Source organism: Protopterus annectens, chromosome 6.part1, assembly GCF_019279795.1.
Source record: "Protopterus annectens isolate FY-2018-M chromosome 6.part1, PAN1.0, whole genome shotgun sequence".
In the NCBI taxonomy this organism is placed as follows: domain Eukaryota; kingdom Metazoa; phylum Chordata; order Ceratodontiformes; family Protopteridae; genus Protopterus; species Protopterus annectens.
In genome coordinates, this window is record NC_056738.1 from 301,939,288 (window position 1) to 301,959,922 (window position 20,635).

Genomic DNA, 20,635 nt, shown 5'->3' on the forward strand with positions numbered 1-20,635 from the left:
GGTGTAGCCCAAGGTTCAGTTCTAGGCCCCCTTCTTTTCAGTATCTTCATAAATGGCTTTCGCCATGCCATCCCTAACACTGACTTCATCCAATACACTGACGACTCAACAATAATCTGCTCTGCTTCCTCTTCTTCCTCTCTGGCAAAATTAACCCAGGACGATTTCTCTTCTACTGAACAATGGATGCAAGACAACCATCTGGCACTCAGTGCAACCAAGACTAGACTAATGATATTTACTCCTTCTAAAACCACCATCATCGACAAAAGTTCATTCTCTATTGATAGCCAAAATTATAATACCTCTCAAAATAGTCCCCACTACAAAACTATTAGAAGTTCTCATTGATGATCAGCTAAAGTTTGATAGCCTTATACAAGTAAATATAAAAAAACACATAAGAAACTTGGCTTACTTTATCACCACAACCGCTACATCTCCCCTTCCACTAGGCTCGCTCTCGCTACTACCTCTCTTCCCTCCTATATGGTGCCTCGATCCTTACTAGTCTACAATCTTCCCTTAAGTCAAAACTCTCCTCCTGCTACTACAAAATTTCAAAATTTGCAACTGGCCAGAGATCCTCTACCCATCACTGTATTTCCCTACACCAACTGAACTGGCTTGAGCTACCTAATTATCTCACCTATAACCAACTTACCCAAGCACACTAAAATATTTTTAACCCCTCTCTCGGCCCCTCACTTGCCTCTACCTTCCAAATGCATCAGCCTAACAGATATCTAAGATCTAACTTCCAAAACCTAATAGAATTGCATAAACCAGCCTGTCCACCAGGCAAACATCTTCTATCCTTCTCTCTGGCATGCCACTGGAATTCCCCTCCCACCTTCCATCTGTACTACTAACAATCTCTCAGCCTTCAAAACATTACTTCACTCAAATCTAACTTCACAGTGGAAATGTTCTTGCTGTCATCCTACACAGCTTTCCTATAGTTTCTATAACTCCTAGCAACAGCAGTAGGAATCATCAGATTGTATTAGAACTGTTTTTGCTCATAAGGAATTTATCCTGCATCTTACTAACTTCTCCTTCATATGTACAATACACTGCAACTTAGTACTATGTAGTTTTCAAATTCTCTCATACTTTGAAATTTCTTTTTTAGGAATCAGCAGATTGTACAAGTACTGTTTTAGCTTAAAAATGAAATTATCTTGCATCATGCTAAATGCTCCTTTTAATGTGCAATATTGCAATTTAGTATTATGTAAATTGGTGGTGGAATGAAGAAGTACAGGAGAGTATACAGAGAAAGAGGTTGGCGAAGAAGAAGTGGGATTGTCAGAGAGATGAAGAAAGTAGACAAGAGTATAAGGAGATGAGGTGCTTGGCAAAGAGAGAGGTGGTGAAGGCTAAGGATAAGGCATATGAAGAGTTGTGTAAAAGGTTGGACACTAAGGAGGGAGAAAAGGACCTGTACCGATTGGCTAGACAGAGGGACCGAGCTAGTAAAGATGTGCAGCAGGTAAGGGTGATAAAGGATAATGAGAGAAATGTACTCACAAGTGAGGAGAGTGTGTTGAGGAGATGGAAAGAGTACTTTGAGGGCCTGATGAATGAAGAGAATGAGAGGGAGAGAAGGCTGGATGATGTGCGGATAGTGAATCATGAAGTGCAGTGGATTAGCAAGGAGGAATTAAGGATAGCTATGAAGAGGATGAAGAATGGAAAGGCTGCTGGTCCAGATGACATACCTGTGGAAGCATGGAGGTGTTTAGGTGAAATGGCAGTGGAGTTTTTAACTAGATTGTTTAATGAAATCTTGGAAAGTGAGAGGATGCCTCAGGAATGGAGAAAAAGTATTTTGGTACCGATTTTTTAGAATAAGGGTGATGTGCAGAGCTATAGTAACTACAGAGGGATTAAATTGATCAGTCACAGCATGAAGTTATGGGAAAGAGTAGTGGAAGCTAGGTTAAGAAGGGAGGTGATGATTAGTGATCAGCAGTATGGTTTCATGCCAGGAAAGAGCACTACAGATGTGATATTTGCTCTGGGAGTGTTGATGGAGAAGTACAGAGAAGGTCAGAAGGAGTTGCATTGTGTCTTTGTGGATTTAGAGAAAGCATATGACAGGGTGCCTAGAGAGGAGTTGTGGTACTGTATGAGGAAGTCGGGAGTGTCAGAGAAGTATGTAAGAGTGGTACAGGATATGTACAATGGTAGTGTGACAGCGGTGAGGTCTGCGGTGGGAGTGACGGATGCATTTAAGGTGGAGGTGGGATTACATCAAGGATCAGCTCTGAGCCTTTTCTTATTTGCAATGGTGATGGACAGGTTGACAGATGAGATCAGACAGGAGTCCCCGTGGACTATGATGTTTGCAGATGACACTGTGATCTGTAGTGAGAGTAGGGAACAGGTGGAGGAGACCCTGGGGAGGTGGAGATATACTCTAGAGAGAAGAGGAATGAAGGTCAGCGACTAAGACAGAATATATGTGTGTGAATGAGAGGGAGGATAGAGGAATGGTGAGGATGCAGGGAGTAGAGATGGTGAAGGTGGATGAGTTTAAATACTTGGGATCAACAGTTCAGAGTAATGGTGAGTGTAGAAGAGAGGTGAAGAAGAGAGTACAGGCAGGATGGAGTGGATGGAGAAGAGTGTCAGGAGTGATTTGTGACAGACGAGTACCAGTAAGAGTGAAAGGGAGCATCTACAAGAGGGTAGTGAGACCAGCTATGTTATATGGGTTGGAGACAGTGGCATTGACAAAAAGGCAGGAGTCAGAGCTTGATGTGGCAGAGTTGAAGATGTTAAGATTTGCACTGGGTGTGACGAGGATGGACAGGATTAGGAATAAGTATATCAGAGGGTCAGCCCAGGTTGGTAGGTTTGGAGACAAAGCCAGAGAGGCAAGATTATGTTGGTTTGGACATGTGCTGAGGAGGGATGCAGAGTATATTGGGAAAATATGCTAAGGATGAAGCTGCCAGGTAACAGGAAAAGAAGAAGGCCTAAGATAAGGTTTATGGATGTGGTGAGAGAGGACATGCAAGTGGTTGGTGTGACAGAGCAAGATGCAGAGGACAGGAAGAAATGGAAACAGATGATCTGCTGTGGCGACCCCTAACGACAGCAGTCGAAAGAAGAAGAAGAAGTATTATGTAAATTGCATATTCTCTCAGATTTTGCAATTTTTTTCTAAATCTTGTAACTCTATCACTATATTTGGAGTTTGTAATTTGAACTTTTATATTTTTTTGTATTATTCTGGAGCTTTTCTCCCCAGGGCTCCATTGAAAACGGGCTCCTTATGGCCCAATGGGCCATCCTGGTAAACAAACTGCAAATAAATAAATAAAATAATAAATATGGAAATAGGTTAGGGAGACTTTCTAAATACATAGTTCAGTGAATCATGTTTCAGTGACTATCCTTCACCAATATATATATATATATATATATATATATATATATATATGTATATATATATATAGAGAGAGAGAGAGAGAGAGAAAATTGTCAGGTCAGGCCATAAAACACAATATCCTCAACTGGCAAAGCCCAAACCCACTGTACCCTTCTATAAATTATCCTTCTCCCATTTATTATAAACACCTCTGAGGTTACCATACTTCAGCAATGAAAACACTTAGGATTTCTAGTCAAATGTATTTCCACTCTGTAGGACATGGCAGGCCCAACTTTAGTGAATTGTATGTAGGTGTATTTTCATTGCTGAGGAATAATTGAGTGACACACACACACACAAACACTCACACACAAACAAACACACACACACACACACACACACACACACACACACACACACACACACACACACACACACACACACACACACACACACACACACACACACACATATATACACTCTCTCTTGAAATGACCAAGGTTTGGTTAGTACAGTATTCTTTTACTATTTATTTGCAATAAAAATAGGTACTTTCATTGACTGCTATCCTTATTTATTTAGTTTGATCCTACATACAATTAATACTGACAAGTTACTGTCTAAGCAAAAAACATTTTCAGACCACCCAGGTCCTTCTCAGGACAGCTAGCCTCACCATTTGAAAAACCTTTTGCTAGATTATTGCCAAGTGCTGCGATAAGTGTCTGATATTAGAATTTGCAGTCATCTTATTATGCAATGAAAGAGTGGAGGTAACTACAACAGCTTTCCCAAAGAGGTTGTGTGGTTAAAGACAATGACTGAATTTAAGAATTCGTGGCACACAAGCATAGATGAGTTATGGGTTAAGTATAAGCTGAAGCTTATTGAATAAATAATGGCAGACTAGGTGGAACATTAAACCTATGTGTTTTCATTGCTGGCTTACAGATAAGAGTATTATGGTAAATGTAAATTTTAGTGATAAAGATGATTGGCTATTGTACCTCAGCAGATTGTACAACTTCATTTTTTCTTAGTTTTTGTGCTAATCTTCTGCTAACTACTGAGTCCTCCTCCTAGCTGCTCCATTGACCCATTTATTTCCCCAGGATGAAGCTCTTTGGCTCATTTACTCTCCTGCAGTGAGTCACATCTTCCAGAAATGTAGTGCCTTCATACAGGCTGGTGATTGGGGCTTTCTTCTTTGCACAAAATGTTTCTAAACATTTGGGGGTGGATGTGCAATATGCTACTATGATGGGTGTCACCCACTTCATCATCATGGGCAGCACCCTATAGAAGTGACTAACATCAAAGATTGAAATGATACTTTAATCATACTTTGACTTATGAATTGGGGTCCATTCTCTGGTATTAGACACCCAAAAGACATGGAGAATTAAAATAAAAAGTGACTGTCATGTTCTCTGGTCTTTACCAGGGAATCTAACATGAACAGTTTACCCTACATGCACTCCCACTTCCTCCATTTAAAGGAAGAGAGCAGGAACAGCCTCATCATTCCCATGTCCCCTGTGCAAGCTCTTCACTGTCCCAGTCAATAATCAACCCCTGTGCAAGCTCTTCACTGTCCAGGTCAGTAATCAACCCCTGTGCAAGCTCTTCACTGTCCCAGTCAATAATCAACCCCTGTGCAAGCTCTTCACTGTCCTGGTCAATAATCAACCCCTGTGCAAGCTCTTCACAGTCCAGGTCAGTAGTCAGCCCCTGTGCAAGCTGTTCACTGTCCAGGTCAGTAATCAGCCCCTGTGCAAGCTGTTCACTGTCCAGGTCAGTAATCAGCCCCTGTGCGAGCTCTTCACAGTCCAGGTCAGTAATCAACCCCTGTGCAAGCTCTTCACTGTCCCAGTCAATAATCAACCCTGTGCAAGCTCTTCACTGTCCTGGTCAATAATCAACCCCTGTGCAAGATCTTCACTGTCTCTGTCAATAATCAACCCCTGTGCAAGCTCTTCACTGTCCAGGTCAATAATCAACCCCTGTGCAAGCTCTTCACTGTCCAGGTCAATAATCAACCCCTGTGCAAGCTCTTCACTGTCCAGGTCAATAATCAATCCCTGTGCAAGCTTTTTACTGTCCAGGTCAATAATTAATCCCTGTGCGAGCTTTTTACTGTCCAGGTCAGTAATCAACCCCTGTGCAAGCTCTTCGCTGTCCAGGTCAATAATCAACCCCTGTGCAAGCTCTTCTCTGTCCAGGTCAATAATCAACCCCTGTGCAAGCTCTTCACTGTCCAGGTCAATAATCAAACCTTCGGTCAAAGTCGGACCTTTTTCATTTATGCCACTGAGTTGACAGATGGTGAAACCTTAAGTTACCTTGGCCTTTTCAAATACCATAATTCTAACATACTTTTATACTGAATAGGGTATATTCAGTTCCGTTTTCAGGACAGGGAGATAGATCACTTTAATGGGCAAAAAACATTAAGAGATTACTGTAATTTTTTTTTTTTTTTTACAAAATAAAGATAGTTATATAAGACAAGATTTCATAAAGAACAGTGCATACTGCTGAAAAAAACAATAACATTATTAAATACCTCATACAGTAAGAGTGGAATGTTAAGATACTGAAGAAATGTGATGGACAAATTGTACTTTTTAGCATTATCTAAATACTGGAGTGCCGTCAGTATCTCATTTTCAGCTTCATTATAGGCATCATTGGTTGAGTTTATGCTTCGGTATTCCATTTGACATCTTTTGACAAAGGTAATGACCTGTAAATTGAAAAGACCATACCTGAATTACTTGGAATGATACAATTTCATGCAGCTGCTGAGTGATGACAATGAAGACATGATTGCAGGCTTTTAGTGTTAGCAAAGCAATACATTCCACTGAAATGCGATGACAAGTCAGAGACAAAAATGATGACAATATTATTACTGACAGAAGATATGTGAATTCTTGCTTCCAAGATATCTGCCACCTGTGTTAATCGAAAGTAACAGTGTCAATAGCATGACTCATTAGTTTCACCTATGATTAATACCGATGTTCTTATGCAATAAAAAAAGATTCATACAAGTTAAGAATAAGAAATGCAGCAATGTAATATATTAAGTGCTTACAGCTAGTGACACAAATTTCAGTTAAGGCACTAAAATGCAGAGTGCTGTTCAGATGTCTAAACTGTTGCTTTTTTATTTAGTTATTCATTTTGGATGAGATTGCAAAATGTGTAAAGCCTCATGACTCAGGTATCAGTCCTGTGAGATGACACAACCTACTATGTAACCTACTACGTATTTTAGGCAAGAGAAATGAATAATTAGTATATCTTAAAGACATTTACATACATGACCAGTCTGAAGAACAGATTGCGGCATAACTTCTTTCAGGGTCCCACTGACACATATAATTTCAATAGTTTCAGTAAGTAATCATTTCCCTATAATGTTTAGAGTACTAAAAATCAACTATCAAATTTGGAAAATAGATAATTCACTGATAACAAAATTCAAGGCAATATCCCAAAATGAAATTTGCAAATTATGTTTGAACAACTCACAATTCTCATTTATCATGCTGTTGCCTACCATAAACAATTCCCAAGGTAACAACTGCATTTTCAGCAGCCACAGACCAAACTCTCTGATCTAAAACAAAATTTGGGCAGTATAAAAAAAATCATCCCATAAAAGGGAAGATCAAGTAGTACATTTTGAAAAGACATTGCCACGGCATTCATGTGAAACTAGATGATGTGGAAAATGGCTCCTGATGGGAAATCTCTGCTAGTTCATGTCATTGCAAATGTCATATAATTTGTATCTAGTCTTAATCAATGTTTTCATATTATGTCTATTTTGGTATAATTATTTAAACTGTATTTGTTTTTCTATTATTTTTAAAGGCTGTAAAATTATTGTTCTTAAAATGTTTTGTAATACTTTGGAGCTTTTATCCCTGGCCCTCCAATGAAAACGGGCTCTTACCTAGTTGGACTTTCTTGGTAATTAAATGTCAATATATAAATATATAAATAAATACGTATATATATATATATATATATATATATATATATATATATATATATCAGAGCCTGAGACTTTTATAAAAGAAATTATTCATAACATGCTGCACTGCTGCACAGCAGAATAACAAGATTTAATTAATATATAGAGTGGGGGGGGGGTCAGGCACCAAGGCAGCGAGACGTTTCCCTGTGGTACATTTGACTGGGGACACATGGCTGAAGTGACATTCAGCTGCAGAGAAATATGACTGTTTGCAAGTCCCCTGTGGGCAAAGATATAGATACAGCTATAGATAGATATAGATAGATATATGTATGTGTGTATGTGTTTTTTTTTTCTTCTGATGAGGTTTAACATATACATGGATGCGCAAATGCATGCTTAATTTTACTGCAGTTATCTAGGTTTTAAGATGTTTCTAAATGTCGAAATTTTAAATATGTGCATCTTGACCAATACGTAGCACAGAGGTTAAAAAATGTTGTGGCCTAGATTGTGAACAGAACATGTAGTTATGCTTCCATTATGAAAACATAGAAATGTTAAAGCCAGTCTGATTGAGCTCGCATTCAGCCTGCATGACTGCAGAGGTAACTCAGGCTCAGGACCACAAAGTGACCTTGGCTACACTGAAGCAGTGAATAGATATGCTTAGAAACAAAATGTACAAGTTAAAGTGTTTCAGCATTGGAGAGGAGTGATATTATAGGCTGTCTACATCATTAGTTAAGATGGAGACACTTAAATAGGCTGCTTTATTAGCTAGGGTGTCCCTGGGTGATTATTTGCATCTATTAGTAAACCCAAATCTGTGTATTTTATGATCAGGTAGATATTAAAAAGATTATTTTCTGTTATGTAGAAAAGGTAGTCATTTTTGTGTTCTTTAGCTTAACTTCATGTGGTTGGTGGTGTGAGAGAGACTAAATTAAACCTCTCTTGAGGAAATGCTTAAAAAATAAACCAGATGCGATGGAGCTGAATCAAATTTTAAATAAATGTGCATGGATCATTATCACTCTTTAACTGACAAAATTTAAAAAAAAGTTGCATTATATTTGCTGTTTCAGCAAATGTGTAAGGCTTCAGAGAAATGTGTAAAGTGGAATGCAACTGTATTTGCTTATAAAACACACCAAAAGCAACACCAAACATCTCACATAAGCTTACACCTAGTGGCCCTCATATGCAACTCCATAAGGCAAGCATGCACTTTACCTAATACTCTTGTCTTTGGGGACTTCATTAGGTCACACACACACAGATACCCCACTCACCAGGTTAGACAATGAGAAGATAATGGTTAGTTGCCTGTCTGGAGCCATGATCTGCAAGATCATGCACACACTCAAGTTACTGTGTCCCAGCTACCAATATGACTCTATCATAGTCCATGTGGGTGTAAATAACCTGAGACAATATGGATCTCTTGGAATAAGTGTCACAAATAGATATGAGAATTGCATTCAGCAGCATTCTACCTTCACCAAGGATGATGCCACCGTATGAACACAAAATTACTGATTTTAATAACTGGGTTAGGTTCTGGTGTCACTGCAGGAAGACCCAGTATCTGTTAGCATATGGGGGAACATAGTCAAAAGACCACATTGCTTTGCCATGGATGTATTGTATCTGTCCCCTTTAGGCTTTCTGATATTGTTTAAATTTTATCTAGCCTCCTTAGAGCCTTTTTTAGGCATTGCTAAAAAGACAAAACTACCAACATGCTGAAAAATTCTACAAGAAACCTTAAGATGTTACTCAGAGTCTAAAGAAAAAATGCCACATCCTTCAAGCCACCCTCACTCTGGAGAATGTAGACATCTGTGCCATGACTGAGACTTGGTTTAAAGCCATAGACAGTACTGCAGAAGTACAAGGCTATGGATGGTGCCTTCCACACATTTAGACCAACAGCAGCACAGACTGGGGCCAAAGATGAAAATGTCTTGATCTATGTTAGCAAGAACCATACCTCTAGTTTGGTTAAACAGAATGATACTATGGAGCTCACCCATGTGCATGTCATTATAGGTTAGGGTCCATCACCATATCATGGCTATCTGCAGGTCACCATCTATGCCCAAACAGTCTCACGGCTCTTTCCTAAACCTACTAGCAGTGCTCACTGTCCAACCAATCACCATATTCATGGGTGACTTTAACTACCTCTTTATAAATTAGGAAATGTACTCTAAAAGAAAGAAATGATCGTCATGGCCAATGTATGATTAATGCTACTTCTTCTTTTGTATGTTTTTTTTTTCCAAATAATGCCCAGGTGAATGTTACTGATGCATTTACACTGAATTCCATAAAAATACAGTCACTTGATGACTCCAGAAAGCAAGTGACATGTTTTACAATGAATTATTTGGCAAAGTAAATACAGGCTGACAATTCTTAGCTACATTTTTGCTCTTTCCACATGAAAATAGAGATGCATTTAATCTGTTGTCTCTAAAATATGAAAACATACTGGTTTAGCCTTTGTTTTTAAGTAGTAGTCAGACAGTTTTTCTACCAGTTCAGAAGTATGGTTGGTGGGATAGATTTCCTTAAAGAGTGAGTCAGATAAAAGCAGCTGTAAGTGTCAAGTTAATAAATGAATATATAGACCTTGTAGGACTGAGTTACTATGAGGATGTTTTGGTGCCCAGCTGTTTGCTTTGTAGGAATACTTATGCAGGTTTTTATATTACTGTGTAGATATCTACTCTAATATTTAATTATTTATTTCATGTTTTGCTTCATAACTAGAAGTGCCAACATTTGCTGATGTGGACAGAACAGTTATCTTCCTTTTGCAATTAGGACTGTTTTTCTCAGGCCTGTTTTCCACTTTTCTTTTATACACAACTTTTCTAATGCAGATACTATGTTTTCTGCTTATGGTGGCAAATATTTCTTTACGTTTTTATGCTGTGCAGATGTCAGGTGCCATTCTCACCCAATTTCTCAGATCACAACAGCTTGATCCTAGCAGGGCTAATGGCCCCTGTTACATTCACCATAAATATGTCTGCCAAAGGGAGCAAGCCAACTACCCTTACTTCGTTGCACAGCACAACAATGGGAAAATGAAGAAACTTCCCAAAACAGAGCACTGCATTGTCATGCAAACAACTTGTTTCACTCAGATAAGAACATATGATTTCTGAGTTGTCATGTTTTGTGAATTTCTGAGTGGCTGTACTGATTGTGGCTTTAAATTTTATTTTGTTCTCCCCCCCATCTATCCATTCCTTTTCAAAATCACATGTCCTGGTTTGTCCCATTTATAATAAGCTGAGAAGGGTATTCCAGAATTTGAAAGGGAGCATGTTACTTTATTACAGCCATGTCCATCAGATAAGTAAGGGATACTATTGTTGCTTTGATATTTGTTTTATTTTATTTTTCTTATTTATCCTTTGTTAACTGGGTTATTCCTACTAGGCTAGTAGCCTCTTTTTATGGGAGACCTGAGGTGGTATTTATACTACTGGGGGCACATTTGGCCAAGTCATCAGGAAACTTCCCCAGACTCAAGCAGATGGGTGTGTCATCTTTCAGATTTCACACACACCACGCTTGTGCTTCACTGCAGTTTCAGCAATTCATCTACACAGTTGGGGAATAGAGCCCACAGCTTTCTGCACCACAGGCAAGTATGTTACTGTTGTGTCACTGACAGTGCAAGAGCACACATATAATTTTCAGAATTTTTCATTTGATATATAGACTGCTAGTGCTGTAGGTTGGTTTGGAAGGAACTTTTGTTGTGTAGCAGTGTCAGTTTGTGTTAACTTTTAGAGCTACAGATGTAATTACTTCGTGCTGGTTTCTTTTGTTGACTGCTGCAAACAGAGAGCAGAGATATATATTGTTTGTTTTCTTATGTTTGTATTTTTATCTACAGTGTTCAAGTTTCTGTTTTGTTTCAGTCACGTTTGTCACTTCAACTTGATGAAACAAGCCAGTAAAAATGTCACTTCTGTAATCTCAGACAAAAGTATCTTGACTAGGAGGCAAACATTGCTGCATTTTCCGTGAGAAGGCTTCATCAGCCCCACCCACTTTTTTATATATACATTAATTTTGTGGTTGCACAACCACATAGAAAAATGAAACACACAAAAAATGAGTCACTGTCACAAATGACAACTTCAGCAGCAGGGATGTCTTATGGAGAAAAGTGACTAGGGAGCAGAGCATCATGGAGTTGAACTTGATGACCCTGAACCTGATTTGTTTTACTCATAAGGAATAGTGGACTAATTACCGTGCAACCGTGGAGTTAGAATATTTAGGTAAGGGAGTAGTGGTGTGCTGAGCTTGCCCTTAAATAAATGTCTACTGTTTCGATTTTGTTGTATTTTTCAGTGTTAGTATCTGGATAGCCACCTTTTATATATAGATGTTGAGCAGTTTGTTTCGCTGTTTAAATCCTGCCTTCATCATAAATGCCTCCCAGATTGGAACCCCAGGTATTACTAGGGAAGCTGACTTGCATCATTTCTCTAATGTGTCCTGGGTGTCTCTTCTTCAGGTTCTGCCCAGAGCATCATGACACAGTGGACAATAAGTGGTGTCACTCTTGTGGAAAATGTAGAGTGGAATAGCCAGAAGATGTTTAAACCGCTTGTCAGGCAGAGGAGCAGTGGCTGTTCTGTGAGCTCCCCTTGTGGTGCTGAGCTTATCAGTCTATAACAGAGAATGATTCCTACATTCATATGAAGGAACTTTTTGTCCATGACCTCATGCTTTCAGTCAACACACAAAGATGATGAAGATTGATAAGGAAGGGGACAAGAGAGTGACAGAGAGCACTTGCACCACTATGATTATTTGGTCCAATGCCTGCTAACATTTTGGAGCTGCAGTCATACACCATTTGATTCTCTCTATATTTATGCATGGACAAACCTCAACATAGCTAAATGCCTTTACTTAGGAACCAGGTCTTCATCAGTGAACTATGCAAGCCGAGGCTTGCAGAGGTAGTGTAAGGATGAGTTATTTAGAAAAAGGAAAATGTGCCATTTCAGAGGTAAAAATGGGAGATGCTTACATTGTAAGTAAGCACGTTGCTATTTTCATTGTGAGTTTTTCTTTTTTTTTTTTTTTTTTTTTTTTTTTTTTGGTTTTGCTTAGCCTTTTAGGGATAGTCATAGGATTTTACTGTTAAGGTCAGAGTTTTAGAGTTAGGGAGGGTTATTTAGAATTAGGCTTAGAGAGAGTTTCAGGGTTTGAGACAAAATTTTGAGGTTGGTTAGGGAAGAAGGGTTTAGGATTAGGGTTAGAGGTTTTAGGGTTAGGGAAGAAGGTCTGGGTTTAGGGTTAGAATCAGAGTTTAGTTCTAGTACTTGTCAGACATTACGTTCAGCTGAGGCCAGGAGAACAGCATCATCTGCAAACAACAGAGATTCAGTCCTTGTGTTCCCAAACTGGATACTCTCCAGACCACATCTGTAGCATGATATCCTGTTCATAAAAATAACAGCCAATAAGGCAAACAAGATATACTATTACCAGAGTCCTACACCCACCTTGAATGTATCTAACTTGGTGATATGAATGATTATACATCTCTTGCAACACAAATACATGGACTCAGTGGACTTTGGACCTGACAACTCCATAGCACATTCCATAAAATATGCCTGAGTATATAATCACATGCCTTCTTGAGATAAAAAAAAAAAAAACCATATCAATGCACTTCCATCACCCCTCGAAAATGCCTGCAAAAATTTTTGCGCCAATGTTCCTTGGCCAGAGTAGAATCCACAATCATCCTTTTGAATCATGTGTTCCTCTGTTTTAACAAAGTCTTTTTCAAGCTCTGTAGTCTATGCTTTCACAGGGAAGCTGAGGAGTAAGATGTGTATAATGGAAAGACATCTTCCTCACTCCCCTTTTGAAAAGAGCAAGTTTGCTAATTAAGAGGTGCTCTTCTTGTCACCTTTGCAACACTAACAATGAAAGGTACATTAACCATAAAAAACCCAACAACATCCAGTATTTCTTGCACCTTTGCCAGATATTTTAGACTCCCAAAAGAAATCATTTAATTCCTATGGTGACCTCATCTACAGAAATCGACCTAATATCAGCATTTGCTTTTAGAACCGCCTCATCAAAGGAGAGTATGCCCACTGGGTTTAAAGATATACTGCATAGAGCATAATTCTCTATCAACAAGGACATAATATAAAAACATCTCAGTAAAATACAAGTATATTTGTTTCCCGAGCACCTTGAGATAGAGGGTGTTGGTTACATCTGTAGTCTTAATACAGACCTGAAGTGATACATTATTGTCACACAGGTCAAAAGTGGTGCTGAACTGTCAAATGATCACAATTTAGTTATGATCTGGGTAAGGCAGCCTGGGTGGTAGCCAGAAAGACACAGGAAACCCAAATTTGTCTGATGGTGTCCTTGGAATACCTATCAAATGTTTCTGTGTGGGATGAGTTCAATATGCACCCCCAGAAAACTTTTCCCATACACTTATAGAGATTATGGACATAGAATTGGAATGGACCTGTTTCAGGACATCAGTAGCTGAAATCGTAGCAAGGAACTGTTGAACAGACAGTGGTCAGTGCTTGTCATCGCTGCATTCCAAGGACCTGCTAGTTAAAGGAAGAGATCTTCTGTGCAAGACTAGCTGCCTTATGTTATTGAATACAAATGTGTTTACCTGGGATGGACATCAGAACCACAGTATTTTGATTCTCATAACATAAAACATTCCCAGACATTGTATTGGGATAGGGCTAATGGCCTTACATGTTCAAACAGAGTATGATGCAGAAATAATGAAATTAATGCAGCTGTAAGCTTTCAAAAGCAGAGAACATTTGGATTTATTTGAGTAAAGTTCTGGAATTCTACAAATGGCAGACTGTGCGGCTGACACTTTATGCTTTGCAATACAATATTCAGAAATCATTCAATATAACTTAAACAACTACAATACGTTTCCACTTTAGAGATACACTTTAATTACTGCCTATTTAAACTATTTTCACCATTTTATAATGAACTTACAAATATATCGAAACCTGCTATAACAAAATTGCCAAATTCACCACAGGGGCTTAATACCATACTCACCACTGTCTCTCACTAGCAGAACTGGGCTGGCTAGAGCTCCCCCACCTCCTTCAATGGTACCAACTCACACTCGCCCACAAACTAATAAACCAACCACTAAAAGTCCCATCCCTCCAGAATCTACTCCAACCCTACATAACCACGAGACCACTAAGATCCAGCCACAAAAACCTCCTACAGGTCACAAGAGCCATTAACTCTGCTGGAGAAGCATTATTCTCCTGCACTATAGCCAAACTCTGGAACTCCCTCCCATCCTGAATTACCTCTGTAACTTCTTGCATCCACTTTAAATCCTTACTAAAATCACACTTCAAAACTTGCCAGATATGCCCTTGCAACCCCACCTCTAATACCATCCATTCCCCCCACCCACTACCTCTCTCAGGCCCTATCAACAACCTACTCTTAGCAAGCTTGGCTACTAATGTTTCCAGCTACCTACCACATAATACTAACTTCTTGTAGCAACAACTGCTAATGGCTGTTATGTACCTCAAAAACAGTTTGTATCAATTGTTCACTGATGAATCTCAACTACATTTTAACTATGTTTAGTATGTCACCATATTTTAAAATTGTACTATGCTCTACAGCTGTTTTACATCTGTTTTCTTCTTGCCTTGGGTCCTTAACTGGACTAATGTCTATATTTAAATGCTATGTTTTTTTAACTGTATAATGCAAATAATACTTAATGTGGAGCTTTTCTCCCCAGGCCTCTGCTGAAAATGGACCTGTGTCCAGTCGGACTCTCCCGGTTAACAAATGTAAATAAATAAATAAATAAAATAAATAATATCGAAAGAGGCGTTGCTGCAGTTCAATTCTATATAATTGAATTTTCTGTTACAATACATTAGAAGGGTTGTGAATACCCAGTCCATTTGAAAACTGCAGGACTTTTTACCAGTTTCCTGCCGATACTCATATTTGTAGCCTATGCTTGACAGTACCTGAAATGTTTGCAGAGTACACACCCATTCATTGGTGCACTGCTTCAGTATTATCTTTCTCCAGGGTATTCTACACATGCTGTGCAGTACTGTCCTGTTGTTACCTCTAGAGGGCACTACAGCATACAGTAATCACACTCATTACTGCAGTTGTCTTTAAAAGCACATGTTGTAAACATAGCAGTTTCCTATAAAATCAGGCAACAACCTCCATATAGAGCCATTGTAACTGATGAAGGGCTTCTGCTAACACGTCGGCTGAGACGGGAGTCACACAGGTTTGCACTCCTTTCTATGGTTAATGACACCACAGCAGTTAAGCTGTAGTTTTGTATATACATTCCCCTCATCCCATTCTGAAGACAGCTTGATGGAAAGTAACTTGAGAGTTATGTTTGAATATGCTACAAGAGTTACGTGTAAATGACGTATTATAATGCACTGCGCAGTTCTGATCTTTGTGTGTCAGGTATGTGAAATATGTGACACTGGATCGTAAGAGACAAGGGCAATATATGGTGTCTGTTAGATTGACGGGATTAGCAAAATTATAGTGATAGGTACTATGGAAATAGCAGGATTAAGAGTGATCACGTTTTATACAGCTATGACACTAACCTCATATTTCCATACTTCACAGCATTTAATGACCGTGGAAAGGTACGCACTGAGTTCACATTTCTCAGTGAGATGGTATATGTAGGACTAACAAGATACAAAATTCACACTACATATTAGTAGGAAAGCCCTTCTTGTGTACGTATATGCTGAATAGGTGACTTCATTCAAACCGTGAGTAAAAATGAACGAGCTGGCAGGGTGCAAAAAACATTTATGCTAAGCAGTAACTGGTGAATGTTATTCTGTCTAGCTACCCTGGTAGAAAGGCTTGTTGTATGTAATGAACTGTACTCATGATATGGTTCAACAACGTGCAATCTTCTTCGTAGTGTTTAAAGTATAAACTGCACTACACTCTGTTTAATTAAAGCAAGGCAAAGCAAAGATGACATTATTTTGGTTCTTTCACCTAAACATCTACATTTTCGTATGTAAATCTCGCATACAAATAACTTGAGTTCTTCACTTCATTATTTTTTTCACCTACCTTACAAATGTCTGTGGGAAGTGGTTGTTTCATTATCAAATCCATGATGCTCATGTCTAACCCAGCTATATCAAATGCCTGCTGCTTCATAGTTGTGATATTCTGAAACAGAACACGCATTTGTTTTCCTGAAAGAGAAGGGCATAATACCAGTGATTAACACATTTTATATATTAACCGAACTGTATTTATCAGTAGTTTGAACAGGTCATAATATAACATTTAGATAAATGTGAGATGAGAGCCAGTATACAATTACTGTGCAGAAACTGAAGAAATGTATCACAAAATAGTCTAGGAGGTTAGCTGAAATCTGATTTCTCACATACAGAATAATATTTGCTAAACTACATCAGGAGAAGCCAGAGCTTTTAAGCATTTGGATCAGTGTTATTGCTTTGTAATAAGTTACTTTACATTACAATATGTTTGCTCGATGTCAGAAGCAGACAATGAGCCTCTGAAGTCTGGAATGTAGTGCATCTAATATTTTTCCCTTCCTCTGACCCTATACATTTTTTCATGTGTTTCATACCATATTATACCATGACCCCCCCCCAAAACGTGCATGCTGATTGGACTTTTTAGTATAATATAACTTTTAACAAAACACTGTCTCGCTATGTTAAATGGGTTCAGTTTTTTTTATTTTTTTTAAAGTTTAAATATAAAACCCATTTTTTAATAGTTGAGACAGTGTTTTGTGAGGAGAAAGCAAGTTGCTTTTTTTTTTGTCTCGCTATGTTAAATGAGTTTAACATGAGACAGGAGATGTCCGTGCTTTTTTTTAAATTGTCTCGCTATGTTAAACTCATTTAGACACTGAAAAAAAAAAAAAAACGATCTTGCTTTCTTCTCTGCTTTTGTTTCACAGTTTGATAGTACCGCAGGCGCAGTAGTACATCAGACCGCCCGATGCCAGACATCATCGCGGAAGGGCAGTAAACAGGCATTAAATAATGTCATATATTGAACACCTTTGTGGATTCCTCTCCACCACCCAGTTTGATTGTTCTTTCCTTGGGTCTACAGCATTTCCTACGAAGAAGTACTTTCAGACAGCCAGGGAGCAGAATATCCCTATGAACTGCTTCCTCTCTCTAAGGTCTCCTTCATATGTCCCTGCTTGTGCACCAGCATAATATCTTCCAGGTCTCTTCTGGTTTCATGTTTGAAGCATTCTAACTCCTTCAGTTTCTAAACATACCCCCTCTCCATCTTACAGATCTTTCTGGTAGTTTTCCTCTGGATTCCATGCAGAAGCCTAATAGGAAAGTTTATTACAGTATTACAGCATTAATAGATGATTATGGTGAGGATTATGCTGTGATATAGTCACCATTGCTGATGTTTGGCCATGAGTGTAAAGAGAAAGTGAACAAATTCCAGAAGCAAGTGTATTCATAGCACCACTTATATCCTAACTAGGTAGTGATGATATTATAGTATAGTCCTGACTAGGTAGTGATGATATTATAGTATAGTCCTGACTAGGTAGTGATGACAATATAGTATAGTCCTGACTAGGTTGTGATGATATTATAGTATAGTCCTGACTAGGTAGTGATGATATTATAGTACAGTCCTGACTAGGTAGTGATGATATTATAGTATAGTCCTGACTAGGTAGTGATGATATTATACTATAGACCTGACTAGGTAGTGATAATATTATAGTATAGTCCTGACTAGGTAGTGATAATATTATAGTATAGTCCTGTCTAGGTAGTGATGATATTATAGTATAGTCCTGACTAGGTAGTGATGATATTATAGTATAGTCCTGACTAGGTAGTGATGATATTATAGTATAGTCCTGACTAGGTAGTGATGATATTATAGTATAGTCCTAACTAGGTAGTGATGATATTAAAGTATAGTCCTAACTAGGTAGTGATGATATTATAGCATAGTCCTGACTAGGTAGTGATGATATTATAGTATAGTCCTCAGTAGGTAGTGACGATATTATAGTATAGTCCTGACTAGGTATTGATGATATTATAGTATAGTCCTGACTAGGTAGTGATGATATTATAGTATAGTCCTGACTAGGTAGTGATGATATTATAGTATAGTCCTGACTAGGTAGTGATAATATTATAGTATAGTCCTGACTAGGTAGTGATGATATTATAGTATAGTCCTCAGTAGGTAGTGATGATATTATAGTATAGTCCTGACTAGGTAGTGATGATATTATAGTATAGTCCTGACTAGGTAGTGATAATATTATAGTATAGTCCTGACTAGGTAGTGATGATATTATAGTATAGTCCTCAGTAGGTAGTGATGATATTATAGTATAGTCCTAACTAGGTAGTGATGATATTATAGTATAGTCCTGACTAGGTAGTGATGATATTATAGTATAGTCCTCAGTAGGTAGTGATGATATTATAGTATAGTCCTCAGTAGGTAGTTATGATATTATAGTATAGTCTTGACTAGGTAGTGATGATATTATAGTAAAGTCCTGACTAGGTAGTGATGATATTATAGTATAGTCCTGACTAGGTAGTGATGATATTATAGTATAGTCCTGACTAGGTAGTGATGATATTATAGTATAGTCCTAACTAGGTAGTGATGATATTATAGTATAGTCCTGACTAGGTAGTGATGATATTATAGTACACTCCTGACTAGGTAGTGATGATATTATAGTATAGTCTTGACTAGGTAGTGATGATATTATAGTATAGTCCTGACTAGGTAGTGATGATATTATAGTATAGTCCTGACTAGGTAGTGATAATATTATAGTATAGTCCTGACTAGGTAGTGATGATATTATAGTATAGTCCTGACTAGGTAGTGATGATATTATAGTATAGTCCTAACTAGATAGTGATGATATTATAGTATAGTCCTAACTAGGTAGTGATGGTATTATAGTATAGTCCTGACTAGGTAGTGATGATATTATAGTATAGTCCTGACTAGGTAGTGATGATATTATAGTACAGTCCTGACTAGGTAGTGATGATATTATAGTATAGTCCTGACTAGGTAGTGATGATATTATAGTATAGTCCTGACTAGGTAGTGACAATATTATAGTATAGTCCTGACTAGGTAGTGATGATATTATAGTATAGTCCTAACTAGGTAGTGATGATATTATAGTATAGTCCTGACAAGGTAGTGATGATATTATAGTATAGTCCTAACTAGGTAGTGATGATATTATAGTATAGTCCTGACAAGGTAGTGATGATATTATAGTATAGTCCTAACTAGGTAGTGATGATATTATAGTATAGTCCTAACTAGGTAGTGATGATATTATAGTATAGTCCTGACTAGGTAGTGATGATATTATAGTATAGTGAGGGTGTATGCTGTTTTATTTATTTTTAGTCACAGAGCTAAAAAACAGGCTTGATGTCTACAACAGTAGGTTGACTTAAAATATCCCAGATAGCATCCAACCCGAAGGGCAGAAAGGTTACTCAGACAAATCATTTAGAAAAAAATAAGAGTATGGCTAAACAATCCACTTATGCTGCACTGACAAGCTAAAAAAAGGGGTGATACATGGCATGTTCACGTCTAGTGAGGTTTGGCTTTATTGGCCTGAATGTACCATTAAAAACTTAAAAAAGTGAAACAAAAAAAGTAAAAAGTCATGGGAATTCTGAAGCCATACAGCTGAAATACTGGCAAGTATTTAAGGGGTCATATGTATGTATCCCAGGATACTTTAAAACGTTGACTTACTGGAATGTCGGCTTGCAAATCACTGAGATGAAAATGTTGAAACTTCACAATGCCGAAGTCCCGCAACGTCACACTTTAACTCCGGCAAAGTAACCACTGGGCCACCAATCACTACAACATGAACAGAAGCAAACTAATCCAACCAGTGTAGGGGGCTGCACCCCCCACACACCCCCAACTAAATATACCAACTCTGAGATTGCACTACAATGGGGAACATGACAAAGGTCACCATGGTTGACCAGTGGTTATTTTCCCAGAGTTTAATTGCAATGTTTCCAGGAGTTTGGCATTGTGAAGTTTCAATGTTCTTGTCTCAGTGATTTGAAAGTCGATGTTCTGGT

The 20,635-nt window shown here is 38.1% G+C and overlaps 1 protein-coding gene across 1 annotated transcript in view; it reads right to left on the reverse strand.

Moving 5' to 3' along the window:
* ABCA12 (ATP binding cassette subfamily A member 12) overlaps positions 1–20,635 on the reverse strand; it is a 793,480-nt gene that overhangs the window by 413,472 nt on the left and 359,373 nt on the right. Inside the window, exons 34-35 of the mRNA XM_044075367.1 lie at positions 16,569–16,696; positions 5,952–6,131 (exon numbers count right to left, since the gene is read on the reverse strand). Of these exons, the coding sequence (XP_043931302.1) occupies positions 5,952–6,131; positions 16,569–16,696 (308 nt within the window). The remainder of the gene's footprint in view (positions 1–5,951; positions 6,132–16,568; positions 16,697–20,635) is intronic.